Source organism: Taudactylus pleione, unplaced genomic scaffold (genome assembly GCF_031769625.1).
Source record: "Taudactylus pleione unplaced genomic scaffold, aTauple2 ptg000652l, whole genome shotgun sequence".
Taxonomy (NCBI): Eukaryota; Metazoa; Chordata; class Amphibia; order Anura; family Myobatrachidae; genus Taudactylus; species Taudactylus pleione.
In genome coordinates, this window is record NW_028285054.1 from 9,366,660 (window position 1) to 9,386,901 (window position 20,242).

A 20,242-nucleotide genomic window follows, 5' to 3' on the forward strand; every position below is an offset into this window, starting at 1 on the left:
GAACCTTTTTTCTTCAGAAGGCCATTTTGTTATAACATTATTTGTGAGTCCAGTGCAGGCCACGCCCCCTCCAAATGATGTCACACAGGGCGGGGCCACAATCGCCAGTGGTTACAGCAATGCCTGGAGAATCCTGTGGCTGCTCCATGGAGCTGTAAGGGCAGTGGTGTGACCGTCTGAAGCATCCTGGCTGCACTGCTGTATAGATTCTGGCTGCGGGGTGCCATTCTAGGCTAGCAGAAAAAATCTCTTAGGGCCAGACCAAATGATTCTGAGGGCCTTATACGGCCCCCGGGCCTGAGGTTCCCTATCCCTGGTATTGTGTGTACCCAGCTAAGTTTACATTAAGTTCGTCTAATAGTGATAGTAAAATATATCCTTTATTTATCAACTGATGAAAAAGATAAGAAAGACTAAGGAGCATATTTAATTGGACGCAGAAAAAGATGCGGGTATCACAATCAATTTTAAATTACCGCGGGTATGTGACCTCCTAATACCCGTGGTATTTAGTTGAAAAAAATAAATAAATTGGTGGCATATTTTATTTGTTGCCAAAAACCATGAAATGTAAAAAAAAATAAAAAAATAAATAAAAAAAAAACTCTTGTAACCTTTCTCTTATGCGAATATTCTACTTAAAAATTGTTCCTACATACAACATAACTACTAATTACAGTACTTAAAAAAACTTACACACTTTGACACTGATGCAGGGGTCTGTTTGTGGAGTGTAGTGCGTGTTTTTTGCACTACGCATGCAGTTGAGGGTGCACTAGTCTGGGCGATGCAGAGTCGCAGGCTATTCATTTGTAGCTACACTTAAAACTGAAGAGGTATAGCTGCACCGCAATGGGGCGTTCCCACGTAGGCCATGTTCATTGAGGACGTGTCTTTGCAGCTGCAGGCTGTGCACAGTTTGACTCAAGAGCATGATGTGTATAGGCTGATGCAAGCGGGTACTGGTGATGACGATGACTGGTATTGAACCAAGTGTATGGCAGAGGAGGCGATGCACCGCAAATGTGCACACGGGCGAATATGCACGTTTATTTTCATGGTAGCATCTTTTGGCGATTTTCTTTCAACTCTGCATAATGCCCTTTTATGTTCCGGACAATTATTTTACTTTTTTCCCAATTATCTTCATAGAGAAAAAATGTATATTAAGCTGCGACTGCACATTGTAGTATTTATCATACTGACACATTGGCTCATTGTTGTAAACAGACCTCTGTCCTGTCCAAAATGTACACAACCCTGGCACAGTTTCAGGACGAATTTGAGGACCTGAATATTAATAGTGAATATTTGATGAGTCGTGGAACCCTGCCAACGTAAAGCCTTACAAGTATCTAATACCCCTTTCAGACATACGACCCAGGAAATTTCCTACTCAGACCTGGGAATTTCTCCTGTGCAAATTCCCGGGTATTTGGTCGAGACCTCCCTTTCACACTACAGTGTCTACCCAGGAAATTCCCAGGTAGACCCCTTTCAGACTTAAGCCATTTTTTTCTGCTTACCTGCCTCTCCTCTTCCGTCTGCTCCTCCTAGCCTACCTTCCTACCCTCTCCGGCTGCTGCTGATTGTCATCGATGTCATCATTGGGCTGCCGGAAGCCGGCCAATCAAAATGCTGGATTTTCTTTATTTAATTATTTGTTTTAATTCTTTTATTGCCCTGGTGGTCCCAGCAGGAGTGCGGGTGGCCCGCTATTGCTGAGACCAGTCGGTGGTCTCCAGCGCATGTGGGTTTCTCCAGCGTCCGGTTGGGGTCCTGTGTCGCTGACTACAGCGACACAGCCACCGGCACGGGGGGGTGGTGAGAGGCAGCGCTGAGCGTCCTATAGGACGCTCAGCGCTGCCAACTCAATGTAAAAGCTGCTTGGTGCAGCCCGGGAGTAGTAAATTCCTGGGTAGCACCATTCAGACATGAGCAGGGTAATTTCCCGGGACTTAAGTCCCGGGAAAAACCCTGGTCGATTGAAGGGTCGGCTACCCGGGAAGGTAGCTTTCAGACATACGCGGCTACCCGGGAATTTGGCTGAGACAGGCCAAATTCCCGGGATTCTCGATATGCCTGAAAGGGTTATAAGACACTACTACCACGACTCAAACTCTGTATTTCTCTGCCTGTGTTCATGCAGTTATTATGTATTATTATTGTGCTTATTATTTTATTAATTTACAGTAGATTTTTTAAGGCAGCAAAGTGCTCTGCAGTGTTGGACACTGGGGACAGGAGGACACACCTAAACCTCTTTCGTACAGTAACAGATAATTTCCTTGCTCAGCTCACTCTCTTATGGCCAGTCCACTCAATCCAACCACAAAACAACAACGTTTCAATTGAAGGAGCTTTTGTGAACCAATACATAGGCAATAATGAGGCCCAGTTTAACCGAAATATCCAAATGAGGGATTAAACTTCTTTCTCTGTTGGTTGATGTGTCATTGGGATATGGATGATGATATAAGCATGTAAAACAGAGATCTCCTATATATCGTACTACGGTCACTACAAGAAAGGAACACCCAGTGAGGACAACAAATATAGTATGATCTGCTTTCTTTTCCCAGAGATGGTACGTGACTGGTAAGTGTAACATTTCCGGGGGATTACCCCTCCTAGTAGTACACTTACTAGATTTTATATAAAGATAGGATGATCAGGTTCTCTTTATCCCCCTTATATGACCTCCCCCCCCACCCCTTCTGGCTGGTGGTCTACACTGGTATTAAATGACAATATCACCTAGATATCACTTAAAGATAGGCTCCTCAATATGTCTTTTTCTTTCCTTGTTGAAAGATATATAAAAACTCCATAGAGTAATACCATTAAAAACATCCAAAAATGGATATCGGCAGTAAACACATAAATGGTAAAAGTGGCTGCTTACTAGATGTTGAAGAATAATGCACGTTATACAAGTGGTGCAGACCCCACAGAGGAAACAAGCCCGGTCAGACGCAGGAAACCAGAAGCCACAAGTAGTAGGAGGTCAGCTCGCAGTTTACCATCAGACACGCGTTTCGATCAGTTTGGCCTGTTTCATTGTCTTCTCTTTCCTGAATTTCACACGGCTGACCATCACTTAGCTTTGCAAATGTTTATTTCCCTTGATACCTGTGATATTTCCCTCTTGTTTTTTTGCCAACTCGTGTATCTGATTATTCTGGATGTAGTTTGTTTTTCTAAAATTTTGAATGCAACATTCCATCCTAGTAATGGCTTAGTAGTCTTTCATTTACTATTTTGCACTGTGAATTAGGACCCTCAGTGGGGCCCCTAAATCTGTTTGAGTGTCCAATAGGCAGGTTGTTGTATTGTAAACACTTATTTTGGTTCCCAAACATTGCACATGAGCAATCAGTACTTCTGTCCCATCAGTATTCAAATGAGGCAGATTACACATTACAATTGGACCACTGTTAATAATATTATACAGTAAATTCCAGTTATTCTTTTTGATTAAATGTTTCCTTTAAATGCATTTTATACCATACTTTCCAAATCTCCCTCATTGTCAGAGACTCCCTGAAATAGTAGCATTCTCTCTGTCTCCCTGAAGAGTCTAGCAATCTCCCTCATTTCATCCTTACCCCCATTATTAAGCTGTTATATAAAAAAAAACAGAGATATATATACATTCAAATGGGATCATTAGTATAATTTCCCTGCATTGGTTATAAGGTACAATGATCCCTATGGCTACATGTATTATCTGAAGAGTATCAGTGTGTTTTCATCAACAAGTAGATCTTACTAACTGCTTTGGGATCATTTACATTTGGATGTAAGTCAGGTTTATGACACGCCTCTCAGATGTAGCAGGACACGCCCACTTTACTGCCACGCTCATAGGTGCTGCTTTCACAATTTCCCTGAAATGCTTTTTCAAAAGTAGGCAAGTATGGTTTATATTATCAGGGCTTTGGAGTTGGTAAGCGAAACTTTCAACTCTGACTCCACAGACCTGCATATTATCAGTTTATTTTGGGCATCTAAATCTGATTGTACTGGATTAATTGTCTCTAATGATTAAAAAAAAAATCAGACTGTAACGCACACGGTTAGTTTTAGAGTAATTCCTTACCACAGGTATAGAACCTAGGGCTCGATTCAAAGCCGCTCGCAAGCGACTCGATGTTAACGCTACGGGGCTCGCTACAAGACGGGGCGGCTGTCGATGTTGATTGACAGCTCGCCCCATTTTGTGGGTGGGTAGGGGGGTGGCCAGACAAACGCAGGCGTTCCCTTAGGAATGCCTGGCGTTTGTTGGGAGGTGTTACTGACATCACTAGTGATGTTAGTAGAGGACTTCCTGCTCTATTAGAGCAGGAAGTCCACTTGGGCTTGCGGTAGCTAGAGCCTACCCCAGGTTCTCGTCGCGACGGTCTCCTGGCCGCTCGCACAAGTTGTGGGTGGCCTCCCACAGCTTAGCAAGCAGCTGGAAAACAAACAAACAAGAAAATGCCCACATTCAGAGCAAGCGGCTCTGAATGAGGTCCTTAATACGATATAATCGAAGCACTTTTTTTTTTTTTACTGTTTTTGGCAGTAATTGTTTGGTGCTCTCGTTAATTGGCCAATTAATTGAAGTGAGGAAGTCTAGGGCTTCACAATATGCGTGAAATGTGTGTGACACAGCTTTAATAATTCCCAATGCAAGAAAGTACAGCCAGTCTTTAGAGATTAATAAAGCAGATCAGAGTTACCAGGTCTGTTTCTCAAGGGTCCTCCACAATCCGATTATAAATTATCTCACTGCTCAGCTGTGTACATGAAGGTATCCAGCACTTTTAATTAACTCATCAGGGATTCATCTCCTTTTTGAAAGGCTTTAAGATACAAGATTGTACATGTCTGACTCAAACTGAATGTCAAACTAATATGTATTTTTACTTAATAGCTTTTGCAAACATTAAATATACTGGTGCACAGTTGTGTGTGCTTTTTTTTTTTTTATATAAATGGCGCACATGTAACATTTTACCCTTTGGGAAGGGATGGCATGTTGGAGCTAGTGGAAAGAATGATGGTGACATAAAGGATGATGGCATTGGATGTAAAAACAATAATGATGGGGATATTGGAAGGATGATGGCATTGGAAGGATGATGACATTGGATGTAGAGACAATAATGATGGGAGATTGGAAGGATGATGACATTGGATGTAGAGACAATAATGATGGGGAGATTGGAAGGATGATGGCATTGGATGTAGAGACAATAATGATGGGAGATTGGAAGGATGATGACATTGGATGTAGAGACAATAATAATGGGAGATTGGAAGGATGATTACATTGGATGTAGAGACAATAATGATGGGGAGATTGGAAGGATGATGGCATTGGATGTAGAGACAATAATGATGGGGAGATTGGAAGGATGATGACATTGGATGTAGAGACAATAATGATGGGGAGATTGGAAGGATGATGGCATTGGATGTAGAAACAATAATGATGGGAGATTGGAAGGATGATGACATTGGATGTAGAGACAATAATGATAGTAGATTGGAAGGATGACATTGGATGTAGAGACAATAATGATGGGATATTGGAAGGATGATGGCATTGGATGTAGAAACAATTATGATGGGGAGATTGGAAGGATGATGGCATTGGATGTAGAAACAATAATGGTGGGAGATTGGAAGGATGATGGCATTGGATGTAGAAACAATAATGATGGGATATTGGAAGGTGTTACGGTTGTCTGGGGGTCCAGATGACCAGAATACCTTAAGGAGAGAGACACCAGGAGACGTAGGATGAAATCAAAGTAAGTTACTTTATTGTCACAAAAAACAGGCAAGAACATATAAAGCATAGTCCAAAGTACGAATGGTGCGGCTAAGGAGCCGATGGTGCAGCTAAGGTGCCATTATTGCGGAAAGGTGCCGATGATGTAGCTGGATAGCCAGTAGAGTGGCCAGTGTCACTGGTGTTGGTGCGCCGTATAGCGTACTAACGTCACTGGAGTGCGGTCTGTACCGCCGGGTTGACACGAGCAGCTGAGATGGTCTTGGCAGGATCCTAAACAGGAGGCAGCGAGGTGGAAAACACTGCAGGTAACAAGCTGAATGCAGACAGACAGGACTGCAGTATAATAGTGCAGGACTGAATGGAGACAGGATACAGATTCATTAACAGAAGAACTCAGTAGACCGGCAAGCACTTAGGAACTGAACACAGCAAACATACACTGGTAATGATACAGTATAACCAACATGGAGTGAAGGGCTGGCTGTAACTTAAAGGAAGCAGGGTCCAATCAGAACCAATTCCTAGAGAGAGCACTTCCTGATCAAAGGCATGTGTGCACCTGCTCTCCACACAGACAGCTAGTTAATTAGTGAGCACATGAGATCAGCACACAGACAAGCAGGAATGAGAGGCTATGAGCTGTACACAGATAAAACAGGATTAGATGCAGTATCCCAGTCGCACCTATGGCTGGGACCTGCCACCAAGATGAATGTAGAGACATTCATGATGAGAGATTGGAAGGATGATGGCATTGGATGTAGAGACAATAATGATGGGAGATTGGAAGGATGATGGCATTGGATGTAGAGACAATAATGATGGCAGATTGGAAGGATGATGGCATTGGATGTAGAGACAATAATAATGGGAGATTGGAAGGATGATGACATTGGATGTAGAGACAATAATGATGGGAGATTGGAAGGATGATGACATTGGATGTAGAGACAATAATGATGGGAGATTGGAAGGATGATGGCATTGGCTGTAGAGACAATTATGGGAGATTGGAAGGATGATGACATTGGATGTAGAGACAATAATGATGGGAGATTGGAAGGATGATGGCATTGGAAGGATGATGGCATTGGATGTAGAAACAATTATGATGGGAGATTGGAAGGATGATGACATTGGATGTAGAGACAATAATGCTGGGAGATTGGAAGGATGATGGCATTGGATGTAGAGACAATAATGATGGGATATTGGAAGGATGATGGCATTGGATGTAGAAACAATTATGATGGGAGATTGGAAGGATGATGGCATTGGATGTAAAGATAATAATATTGGGGGGATTGGAAGGATGATGACATTGGATGTAGCAGTGATGATGGGAAGAGCCATTTGATGTGGAAATGATTATGTAAAGATAGTAATGGTGATGGTAGCAGGTTTTTAAAGTATTGATATGGGGGAATTTTAAGGTTGTTGGAATTAGTTCTAGATACTATAATGAATGTAAATGAATGTATTGAGTTGAAAATGATAACATTAGCCAAAAATTTCAGGTGTGGAGAATGTCTCATTGACTGTGGAAAGGCTATTGGGGTAATAAATCATGTGGAATGAATGAGTGAGTATGAGATAACTAATTTTGGATGTTGACCTGGAGATATTGGAATGATGCTGCCATGAGATGTGCATGAGTTGTATGGAGATGATCAATGTGATGAGATCCAGAAGTGGACATGGTTTGTTGGGAGAAGATCAGATGGGTAGTATATGGACATTGAACAATGTTAATGAGTTGTGTGATGGGACCATGACTGCCTGACTGCTTCGGAATTCTTTTGGATGGCTGTAATGAATTATATGTGATGGGACCATGAAAGTCAGTTTGGAACTGCTTAGGAGTTCTATCGGATGAGTGTAATGAGTTATGCATGTGGTTGGAATGGTAGCATTTGAATGGAAACACTTTTATTTCTGTGAGCTATTGACTGTTCCTGTAGTTTTTCTTAAAATCTTTTTGTTTTTTAACTAATAAGGAGCCAGCACTCTCACAATTGTAACCCTACTTTCAATGTTTATTGCACATGGCTAACTCTGTTACTTATAGGCAGATGCTATGCTTTGGTTTCTGGCAGATGCTTCTTTGCACAATTTGCTGAGAACGGTGAATACATTTGGACTTTATTCTGGTCTTCTGATTAATTGGAGTAAATCCGCTATCTTGACTCGTATGCAATTACTCCGGCTCATTCTCTCCAATGGACTGATTGTTTTAAATATTTGGGTGTCTTGGTAACGCGCACGCCTCAAGACTAAGGGCCTGATTCAGCAAGGATCGCAACTGTGATTACACATGCAATTGGCCGTTTGTTGCGTTCTGCGTATGCATCGCAGTGCGCGTGCGCAAACACTTCACTGCGTTCGGGACTGAGATCGTGAGTACGTAGACCCATCATAGAGTGATTGACAGGAAGTGAAATTTGTGGGTGGTGACAGGGGTTGGGTCGACAAAACACAGGCGTGCCAGTGCTTTCTAACGCCGTTGCTGGGGCGTGCATAAATTATCCACTGCCATGCCATACGCAGCTTGAGTACTCACAGCGTGTGATGAAGTTAGCAATTCCTGAGTGAGGTCAGACAGGAAAATACACTTGTGGAAGAAACTATCCTTTAATTTCACTGGCAGGGTAAATTTGTAAAAAATGATTATGCAACCCAAATATCTTTATAGACTGCAAGATTCCCCCACAAACTGTATATCCCCAAGCACGTGTTTCAGGTAAATTCCCTACTCCCCTCTTTTGTTTGGGATGACCAGGAAGGCTAGAATTAAACTCTCTACTCTATGAAGGCCCAAGGGTGATGGTGATGTGGCCTTGCCTGATCTTCGCTTGTATTATCTGGCAGCTCATTTGGCACATTTAGTCATATGGGTCCTTTTACATTTCCAAAAAATGAGAAACTCCAACGGAGTTAATACAGTTTGGTTTGTTCACCTAAGGGAGAGACCCCCCACCATTATATCATTAAAACCTGAACTGTTAGGGTGCCTTGAGGACCAAGTTTAGGAACCCCTACGCTAAGGCCTCGATGAGAAGCCGATTTGTGGATGAACAGCGCCTGTGTTCGCTACCAATAGCTTCATTTTTTTTGTTTTTTTTTATAGAATATATTCTACTCCACCCATTCTTTTTAATATGGGACTTTGGGCAAATTCCAAATGCCGTAGATGTGGGTCGGCTGAGGCAACTTTCTGGCACCTCCTCTGGGAGTGCCAGGCTGTGCACCTTTTTTGGAACCAGATGTGGGACTATGTCCATACTACTCTACCTGATTTGTCCCCCCTTGGCCAGCTTATATCTCTTTTTGGTTTCTTCCTTGAGGAATTGTTTAAAATCATAACCTGTAAGTATATTTGTAAGTTGCTATCCCCGGCCAAGGTTGTTATAGCAGGGCCATGGCTCAGGGGTTGAGCCTCCTCTTTTTCACAGCTGGGTCTCCTTAGTCAATGATACTGTTACCCACGAGAGATTTTTGTATACAGCCAGAGGAACTTTGCCCAAATTTCACAAATTATGGTCACCATGGTACACATCTCACTATGGTGGGAGAGGTAGCGCCTTGTCACTGCTTGGGTGGGGAGTGGGGTGGCTGCCAGCACCTGTTATTGTGTTCCGTTATTCGCTGCTACACAACTTTAATGTTTTGTTTAATACTGTATTCGGAACATATATATATTTGCTGCTGTATACCCGCACGTATGTTATGTTCTTTTAATGTGATTCTTTTTATTGCCCATTCTGTGTTTGCTCTGATACAAGAAATAAAAGAAAAAATAGAGAATAATTAGATGTTTGTAATACCTTGTCCTTATTATCAGGCCACCGCCTGTCCTGTCTATTGCAGCTTGTAAAATTGTCACCGGTCTGTCGTCTTTATCCCACGCCAGAGAGTGGCAGCTTGGAATGCCCAGGGGCTTTTATCAGTATTAGTTTAACATGTGGAGACCTGCTTGAGAAGTGTTTTCCCTGCGCTCAGTAAATAGTAACAACCTCTGTTTATTGATCCTTGGAATGCCAGGCACTATCTGCCAACGTGTTTGTGTAGCTAAGATGCTCTGATCCTCCCTTTACAGACCTGTAAGAAAGCAAATATTTAGTGAACGCTGAGTTGTAACCAACAATACCTGCTGGAGCAGCGTTTGCTAGAGATGGAGAGAAATCCTGTTTGTATGTCCTGCGAGCAGCAGTAAAGCCTGGCCTTTCAGTCCCCTGTTTGTGTTTTGATTATGGAGGTATTAGTTGATGTTTTCCTATTGCCTCTGTGACATGGGTCATGTACATCTCTCCTTGCATTATACCATGAAATCCTAACCTACTGTGCGACTTTTTTAGTACACAGTATTAAACCTCTTCCCGTGATGTAGGAATAGAAGTGAAATTGTCCCACCGATGTATGTTTTTTTTTTTTTTATTTATTTTTTTCGTAACGTCTTTGTTCAGTAGGAAAAACATAATGCATGGCACAAGGAAAATACATGGGTTTTAATTTTAAACTCTTATAGTGTTTGCGCAAACACAGAATTTTGAGTTCCACTGACTAGTTTATTTTAAAGGTATAATGTGAATATTATAAATGTATTGAAACAAAAAATATCGCAGGAATTCTTAAAAAAAAAAAAAAAAAAAAAAAAGAAATAACCTGAATGTTCTGTTTCCTGGCAAGTAACAAATTATAGTCTAAAAGTAAACCAATAAAGAAATGCATAATTTCCAATACGAAAAAAATATCTAAAGTATATTTTGGGTGTGTGGGTGGGGCTCGTGCTGAAGTCTAGTTTTTTCCTTTGACCATAGAAACTAATGAAAAGCTGCTTAAAATCTGTTTGAAATCAAACTTGTGTTTTATTACAAGGATCGGGTGTGGTATGTTAGGTCGACAGTTATCATGTCAACTTGCATCAGGTCTACAGCCGTGGTCAAAAGTTTTGAGAATGACACAAGGTTTGGTTTTCACAAAGTTTGTTGCTTCAGTGTTTTTAGACCTTTTTGTCAGATGTTACTGTGGTATACTGAAGTAAATTGACAAGCATTTTATAAGTATCGAAGGCTTTTATTGACAATTACATTAAGTTTATGCAAATGTCAATATTTGCAGTGTTGACCCTTCTTTTTCAAGACCTCTGCAGTTCGCCCTGCAGATCACTGAAAAAGATCTGTAATGTATGGGCGCACATTGCTAAATTGGGAAATCCTAACATCAGGCAATAAATCTTCAAATTGTTCAATTGTGGTTTAGTCCCATTGAGAACTTGTGGTCAATCCTCAAGAGGACTGACAAACGCCAAACATTGATTAGGCAAGAATGGGCGGCCATCAGTCGGTATGTGGTCCAGAATTTGATTGACAGTATGCCAGGGCGAATTGCAGAGGTTTTGAAAAAGAAGGGTCAGCACTGCAAATATTGACTCTTTGCATAAACTTAATGTAATTGACAATAAGAGCCTTTGACACTTTTGAAATGCTTGTCATTTTACTTCAGTATACCACAGTAACATCTGACAAAAAGGTCTAAAAATACTGAAGCAGCAAACTTTGTAAAAACCAATACTTGTGCCATTCTCAAAACTTTTCGCCACGGCTGTACACGAGAATGTACACATGGCCGATATGTCAGCAGGCTTAGCATGTTGACAATCATGTCTACATGGCTGATATGTCGATATGATCGAATGTTGTCCTAACGTCCCCGGTGGCCCAGTGGTCACTTACCTTGTCCCATCGGATGCTGTGGCTCCAGTTCTGCTTCTGGGTCCCAGCGGTCATGTGACCATCACTTCCAGTGCAGACGTTTGATGGCGTGGTGGTTTGGGTGAGTATTCTCCCCCTATTCCTAACCCTAACCCTCCCCCTAGCGCCTGACTCTAACCTTCCCCCCTCCACACAGCTTAGCTCTAACCTCCAACCCACAGCCTTTACCTAACACTCCCTGAGGTGATTTGCAAACCTGATACAGAAAGCGAAAATTTTTGCACAAGTAAGAGCATTCAAAAAGAAATCTGTTTAGTTTCCAGCATTTATTTGTTTAGCGCCATAAATACTGTTGTGGAATAACACATTTTGAACTGTAGTCTTGAGGCTTAATAAATATATATATATATATATATATATATATATATATTTATATATTTTTTAAATGCAAACCGAATATGTTTTGTATACAATGATGATTAGTAGAATGCTTGGTATGGCTCTGTGTAAATGATTGATGTAACAATATAAACAGGGCTGTCTTGAGGAAGTGCTCTCCTGTCTAAAAAAAATAAATAAAAAATAAAAGTATATTAAGTGAGAATAACTTTACAAAGTACCTGGCTAGTCCACAATCTTTTTCGACCAGGTCTGTGAGATGTTTTTTTTGTGCGTGGCCAAAAGAAAAGTGGGGGAGATGTATCAAACTGTCTAAGGAGAACAAGTGGAGGTGTTTCCCACAGCAACCAATCGGCTTCTAGCTATCATTTATCTAGTACATTCTATAAAATAACTAGAAGCTGATTGGTTGCTATGGTTCCTTCTCCAATTGTCCTCTTTAGAAGGTTTGATATATCATAATATCCCCCACTAAGTGTCAACTAAACTTCGGAAGGTGCATCACTTGCTCAGGCCTGCCACCTTTTATTGCATGTTACTGATCATCACACATAGTTAGGATTTTTGTACTGGCACAGCCTGGCCCCATAGCAAAGTATGTGTTATGGCCTGGGGATTCTGGGGCACTCCTCGGATGATGAGCTGTATTATGAAAAGAAGAGGTGGGTGTGACTTGGTTAAGCCATTTGGAGTGCAGCGTATATTCATGCCAATTGTCATCACGCCCCCTGCGACTAGTTTTCACTAAATCCTCACCTACCTTCCAAGTGGGTAAGTGGTTTTTTGTTTTTAGGAAAATTGCATACGCTCCCTAGAGCACCCTAATCTGAGAGACTTCCCATCGAATAGGGAGGACAAAAAATTGCAAAACAAGCCTGACTGTGGCTCTTCACCTATGGTAAACAAAATAAACCCTGTATGCCCATTATCCACTTTACCTCTATCCGTATGCTATGTTGCCTTATTTTCTTTTTCTTTTGTACAGCAATTAAAGCATCCTAATCTTGTGAACCTCCTGGAGGTCTTCAGACGGAAGAGAAAGCTACATTTGGTCTTCGAATATTGTGACCACACCGTCCTCCATGAGCTGGACCGCCATCCACGGGGGTGAGTAGAGAATAAGGCTTACACTGATGACGTACATATACATCCTCAGTCTGACCTGCCGGCACACACAAGCAATAGAGATTTATTGGTGGAATATTTGAGTATAACATTAATCATGACTAGTCTACTACTTCAATTCATGTAGAAGGGAAACGTAATATATACTACACTGGTTGGAAAGTTTGCTGGGAGCATCGCTGGTTTTGCAAACGGCCTATCTCATTCAGTACCCTCTTCATAGTAGATGAGGGTTTTCCATCTCCTCTTCTCCCCAGCAGTTCAATTAATTTAGGAGAGCTAGTGGTTCCTCTCCTCCAGAAAGCAGAACCGTAGCTTTAAGGGTCGGATACATTTAGCCGCTAGTTCTGTACTGTAAAGTCTCATCTTGATATTCTGCGCATATTTCAGGATAATTTTGGCAGTAAAATTGGATCTGCTCACGCTATTCACTTAGAAACATCAAGTAACTGGCACCACTCTGACAGCGCATGGTAATTCCTCAATGTCTGAAGTGCACGAAAGAGTGGGGAAGTCACCCTGAACCCCCCCCCCCCCCCCAAAATGGCAAATAAGATAGCTGGATAATGTAGGAGGCTATTAGCGGCCATAGGCACAGTATAGGAGGCTGTTATATGCTGTCACAGGGTTGAATTCTGCAACTTTTTTTTAATGAAGAAAAAATGATAGCCAGCAAGTGAATGTCAGCAAATAAAAGTGCTTGTAGTATTTGTAAATGTATAGCCTGTAATTTTATAAGTGTGTATATACAAGTTCTTAAAATATTGGTGAAAAAGCACTTGTCACTCCCATCCGCAAGTTAAAAAAACCCATTTCCATTAATTAATAGCATTTTAGATTTATTTTTCTAAAAAGTGACATGAAAAGTTACATGTCTTTATTGCCCATATTTTACAATGTAAACACATCTAAATACCTTATTATTATTGGGAGGGTGTGGCCAGCAACAAAAGCCACACAGCTAAGATGGCCACCAGTTCTTAAACTTTCACCCTGCGGCGCTGTCAAATGAAAATGGAAGATGTAATATGTAATTTTTTTTGCAGCTAGCTGTGACATGTGAACAGTGGGTCTGATTTACTACCGATCGCAACCGCGATTCCGCACGCAATCGGCCGATTGTTGCGTTCTGCGCATGCATATGCATAGCAGCGCGCGAACCAGCCACTACGATCGGGACTATGCAGACCCATCGCAGAATGATTGACAGGAAGTGCCATTTGTGGGTGGTGATGGGGGGGTGGTCGGCGAAATGCAGGCGTGCCAGTGCATTTGAACGCCATTGCAGGGGCGTGCATCAATCAGCCACTGCGATGCCATACGTGTGCGATGAAGTTAGCAATTCCTGAGTAAGGTCTGACCTTGGGCAAGTGTGCGTGAGGCTGCGATGGTACTCGATGTTACTGATGGTTTCGCGGTTTTGCTAAACATTACGGATGTGTGTGAAGTGGGTATCCTTATGTTGTGCTGTGGAGGCATAGCGATTGCAATGGAGTTGCATACTATCGTAGTGAGACTGTGGGCATAATCGTTATTGCAATTGCAGTTGCGATCCTTGGCCAGAGTTTTGGAACTAGCTCCACCAAATATGGCTTGGCGTTGTAGTTTGTCCAGGATTAGGTTTTTGCCTAGGTTTGAACTTTGTCAGGGCCACACACTGGCACACAAGCCCATAAAACTGGGACACTTTTTTTAAATACGGAGATTACAAACAGCAGGGGAGATTGATCGCAGCCACACCGTGCCCTTCTGTCCGGGAACAGGACTCCAGTCCCAGCATTTTCCTCCCTGATAGCAGCCCTGCTAGACTATCAGGGGTATTCAATTTGGAGCGAAAATGTTGGAATCGGCGATAAATTATCGCTGATGACGTCATTTTCGCCGATTTCGATTATCCCCATATTCAATTTCAAAGACTTTTCACAGGTTTGAAAAGTCTTTGAAAAAGAACGGGGATAACTTTTCACCACTGAATAGGTGGCGAAAAAAAGAGCATAATTGGGGTTTAGAGGTGCACGCTTAAAAAAAAATAGCCAGCACCCCTGGGAATGACATTTTAAAAATAACTGTGTCAAAATAAGTTTAAAAAAAAGGGACACCCCAAAAAATGAATTTAAAAATTGGGGTGAAAAAAAAAAAAGGAAAAAGTGTTTAAAAATAGGGATATAGGTTCAGGGCTATTCTGCAAGTATGCGGCAGGTGTATTCTAGAATAGATTATTAGCGGCAGGTGCATTTTTGCAGATTTTTTAAAAAATTACTTGGGGACATAAAAATATGCTAGTACCCATTTTCATGTACCCCAAATTTGATGGGACCACTTAAAAAAAAAACAAAAAAAATAACCTAAGTGCTCTTCTGCATCACTTCTTCAATGTTGAGAAAAAACACCTGCAGCCGCTATTTAAAACCCGACTTTCATTTGCAGGCTAAGACGGGGTTACCCATAATGATCCCCCATGTTTTGACAGATTTATGGGAGTCCTATAATTTATTCCAGGTAAATCCCGTTTTTTTTCGCCGATCCTATTTCACCGGCTCCCGTTTCCGTAGCTTTTTAATTGAATACGGGGATAAAGCGGGCATGCGCCCGATACTTGATCCCAGGAAAAGCTCCGATGTGGAGCGAAAAGTCCAGCATGGACTTTTCACTCCCATATTGAATACTCCTCATGGTCTTCGATTGTTGTCTGCAGAGTGATTTCATGGGGTGATTCAGTTGCGGGTGCAGAAACAAGAATTACGCAGGTTCACGATTATTGGGATCTGAGCATGCGACTGACCCCTACTGCGCATGTGTAGTACAGGTCTGCGATCCCACACGGAGTACAGAAGCAGACCGTCAGTGATTGACAGTCTGCTGCCATTTCGGGGTGGAGACTGCCTCTATTTCCTAGAACAGAGGCTACTCTGCTAGTGTCTGGCGTCTTCCTTTTTTTTTTTTTTGCCGAAAAACGTCTAAGCCGCAATTAGATGAGTTTATGGTGCACCAGCAGACTGTGCTAACTAATTTGATATGTGACACTTGTTTATCTGTGCACACCTGTTTCTGTATATGAACCATAATAGAACTTGGAATGGAAAAAGCTGCCGCCGCTACAGACTCGTGCTGGGTACACACCAGGCTTTCCTACCCTCTCGATTTTCGGGTGCCGCACCCGGCCCCCCGGAAAGGCAGGCAAGCCTCCCGGAAGCCTGTGACCCTCCCGACCTTCGCCCCAGAAAAAACTAGAAAATAACTGCATTGTGAAGAGGGGGCGGGGTCACGATGACGCAATCGCGCAGTCCCGCCCCGGTTCCGCCCTAAATGTGACGTCAATGGCCGTCCCCGCCCCATGCTGTTAGCCGACAATCAGCTCCCTCCCGGAAGGCTGGAGCTGATTGTCAGCAAGTATGGTACACACTAGGACGACGGATCGGCCGACCGGCTGACCCGCCATCCTATCTGATAATTGGTAAGTGCATACAGACTTCACAATCGTTGGCCCGATGTGTTGTGCCTGACATCACAACTGGGCGGACATTTAAATGTGCCCGCCCAACTGTGATGTCAGTCACCGGCTGCCTCTGCAGCAAGTGTATGGGCAGTCGGGTGACCACCTGTAGACACAGCACAATGTGCCGATATATCGGCCATTGGCTGTGCCACACAGCCAATGCTATATGTCTGCGAACAAACGTTGTTCAGACATTTACCTGGTACACACCCACGACACGCCCATGATATATTCGCCAGCGTATACCCAGCATTAGTTGCACACAGATATACAAGTGTCATATAGCAAATTAATTAGCACAATCTGCTGGTGTGTCCTAGTCACATCACAATGCTACTTAAACGCATTTAAAAAAAATTAAAATGACGGAACCTTGTGCGCCGAGCGAGGCTTTTTAGCGCGACTGCAGCAAAGATGTGTAAGGCGTAAGGACACATCTGTATGCTGTATTTACTAACTTTATACTAGTGAATAAAATTAGGAACCTGAGAGAATAAATATACATGCGTACAGATCAAAGGGATAAGACCATTCCTAAAGTTAATTATATTGATATTAACAGTCACTGAGGGTGGAGGCCAAGGGGACTTCTACTATCCATGATAATTTACATATTCCTTATAATATACAATTTTGATAATGAAGACTAAAGCAATGACATGAGAATACTGAAAATAATCCCAGGAATTTATAAATCTAGTAACATCCCATATAGTGCATCAGTATTCAGCAAAATTGTTCAGTATGACATTTTTGCGCTCGTCATTGGGGGCCCATTTTTGACCCTCTCTGAAACGCCCCCCTGTTAAGTAACCGGCATTTGTAGGGCTGGCTGTCAGCGTTCATTGTTTGCTGTTTGCTTTCAGCATTGTGCTAACGATACTTCATTCTAATTTATTGGCCACAGTCCGGCAGAGTGACTTGGTGCTATGGTAATATTTGATACATTTCCTCAGAAGGTCTTGTATTGGATGAAGGTCTTGCATGTGGCTGATTAATTGAGGACGTTGTGTAAACAGCGGTGTGTCCTTATTGTTGACTTTCCTTTATCAGTGTAATAAATGAGCATGATAAGGAGTGCGGGAGTGGCTGCGTATATTGGAGATTAAAGCACAAACCAAAAATCACATTCGGTTTCCTGTTTCAAGTTTTTCATGTCTTTCTTGTGGTTGGTGTCCTGTAACCCTCTTTGTCCTGAATGACCTGCACATTCTGATCCGTTGGCAGGTGGAGATGCATTGCAATGGGAGTCAGAGTATCAACCCAAGCTATATATTAATCAGTAACTGATGTGTGACATATTTATCTACATATAGGAAAGATTGGCTGTTCTTTATTGAGTTTGAGTTTAAAATGTATCCGTCACCTATATAAAATAGAGGAAGCCATTTGGTTGGATAAAACTATTTTCCTGACGCAGTCTAGCTGGTTCAGCCCAGAAAATGGCAGCATCCACTTATTTTTTTTGCACCGCCAAAGTCACGGTCTAATGGCATGGATTGCATCATCATCCAGGAGGTGGGCCTACTTTCCCGAGAGTCGGGTGGACTCCCGAGAATTCAGGAGGAGAATTGTTCATAGGCAAAATGCCCAAATCTTCACTTGTGTATAGTTACAAAATTTCTCAAGTTATGTAAATGTTTTCAGTGCGAGTTTTAGCTTAGCTCCTAACTTTGTCTACGGTAAATCGGGACAAATAAACCCTAGTTTGTTATAACCACACCTACAGTTCACTCAAAATATAACCTTATCTGCCTGAAGCATGGCCACTCTCCGGCAGTGGACCGAGAATGTCACTTTAAGCCCCTCTCCCTTCTGGGTCCACAAATTAGGACTGTAATGCATTGCAGGCTACTGATGGCTCTGGGAACAGCTGCTACAGCAAAGGGCCTGCATCATAGAGTACTAGCTCCTATGGTATGCAAATTTGGTTAGTGATGTAACCTGAAATCTCCAGAAGATGTGGCTAAATTGGCCAATTTATATGTTTAGAATTGGCTACTGTGGAGAGGGAGAACAAACCAAGCAGACAGCAGGATCTGGATCCCAAAATGCCAGAAACAGTATCTTTGAGGAGCGACAAATCAAAGACTAGATGTAACAGACTTTGATTTCCCCATTTGGCAGAGTCTGCTTCAGGGAGATTGTGGAGCGATGGGTGTCAGAACCTTGAAAATAGGGTATTAGCCTGCTGGACACCCCTTCTTCTCCAACTGTATTTAGCATTTTATTGCATTGTGTTAAACCATTTATATATGTATTTTATGTCCATTGTACAATTCTTAAATGTGGCAGGTGGTGTAGCACATACCGCTATTATTGTGTAAACATTCTTCTGTTTTGGGCACTGTAAAATACCTCCAGGCTATTGCATCTATATACAGCCAGTAGCACACCATTGAGCCACGTATTGCTTTAGCAGAAAAGCTGGAGCCACACACTGCAGGGTTCCTGCAAGGGAGCCGAGGCCGGGAGAATCTAACAACTCCTGCAAAGTGTTTGCTTTGAAATCAAATCATGGTGGTGGCAGTTTGGACAAAGATAGAGAGTGAGGGTTAGCATTTGGAGGAGGGGTGTTTAATCAAAGATTTTTCATCCAAGGCATAGTCTGTGCAGAATCAACTGGTAAACACTATTTAGTGTGAAATCCCTGAATGTAAATTCTAGTTCCTTATTTCTATTTTCATATGAGCTGGAGATGCTAAACCTCTGTTGACCTCCCTCATCCTGTTCGTATGTATCTGAGCCTACAATGACGGCGAAACAATGCAGTAACTCTCTCTCCGCAAACCTTACGTTAATTACATATCATCCCACAACACGTGTCTAAACATATTGCACGTAACAGTTTATCTCCAACTGATCCTGTTCTCATAAGATTATATGATTCAGTGACATTTAAGACTCTTGCGCTGCTTAAAACACAGATGAAGCCAGGAAATCCTTATAGTAAGTAGCTAAGGTTCAGCTAAATGCAGGTTAAGTGCTTGTTAATTTGCTGAACAAGCTCTGCTAATCTTAAATCTGAAGTAACAGTTACCAAAACAAACAAAGGTATTATAGGGAAAGGAATATTCCTCAGAACTTCATTGCTGCACCATATGTATATTAAACAATTACAACATTGATTCCCCCCTCCTCTTGCACATAAATAGCATTTAGCTACCTGTATATAGAGCTTTATTGCAGACGTTACGTCTGTTTGTGGGATTTCCGTAAAACTGTTTGACACAAGTCCAGGCTTGCCGATACTTCAAGTACCAACAGCCCACTCTGCCACTAGAACTGTAGGCAGTGCTAGGATTGCAGTATGATAGCTTAGAATGAGGTGGAGGGAATGAGTCTTCATTTTGGATTGGCGTGGCTTTTGTCCAATGTCACTACTCACTATACACTGCCAGCCGCCTGACAGCTTGAATGTCCCTTCCAGGACTCTGCTGCATGGACAGCTCCTCTCCTTCCTTTAAAAAGTGTTGATCCTGCGGTTGAGTTCTGATAATGGGGGACGCAGAGGAGGGGGAGTACCACATTTCTTCCGAAAGAGTAACCTTTTTCCATCCATTTACCACCATTTTAAGTGTCACCCTAGACTTGGCAATGCTTAGTCTCTAATTGACAATTAATCCCCATTACTGCAGCGGGTTCCTCCCTTGTCTGGTAAGAGAGTAGTCAGTGCAGTGGATGCAACCATTGACGCAGATGTACAATGCTGCTTTATAAGTGCTG

At 42.2% G+C, this 20,242-nt stretch overlaps 1 protein-coding gene across 1 annotated transcript in view; it reads left to right on the forward strand.

Annotated features, from left to right (window-relative positions):
* CDKL1 (cyclin dependent kinase like 1) overlaps positions 1-20,242 on the forward strand; it is a 52,469-nt gene that overhangs the window by 16,751 nt on the left and 15,476 nt on the right. The window contains exon 3 of the mRNA XM_088455367.1: positions 12,881-13,002. Coding sequence (XP_088311493.1) covers positions 12,881-13,002 — 122 coding nt within the window. The remainder of the gene's footprint in view (positions 1-12,880; positions 13,003-20,242) is intronic.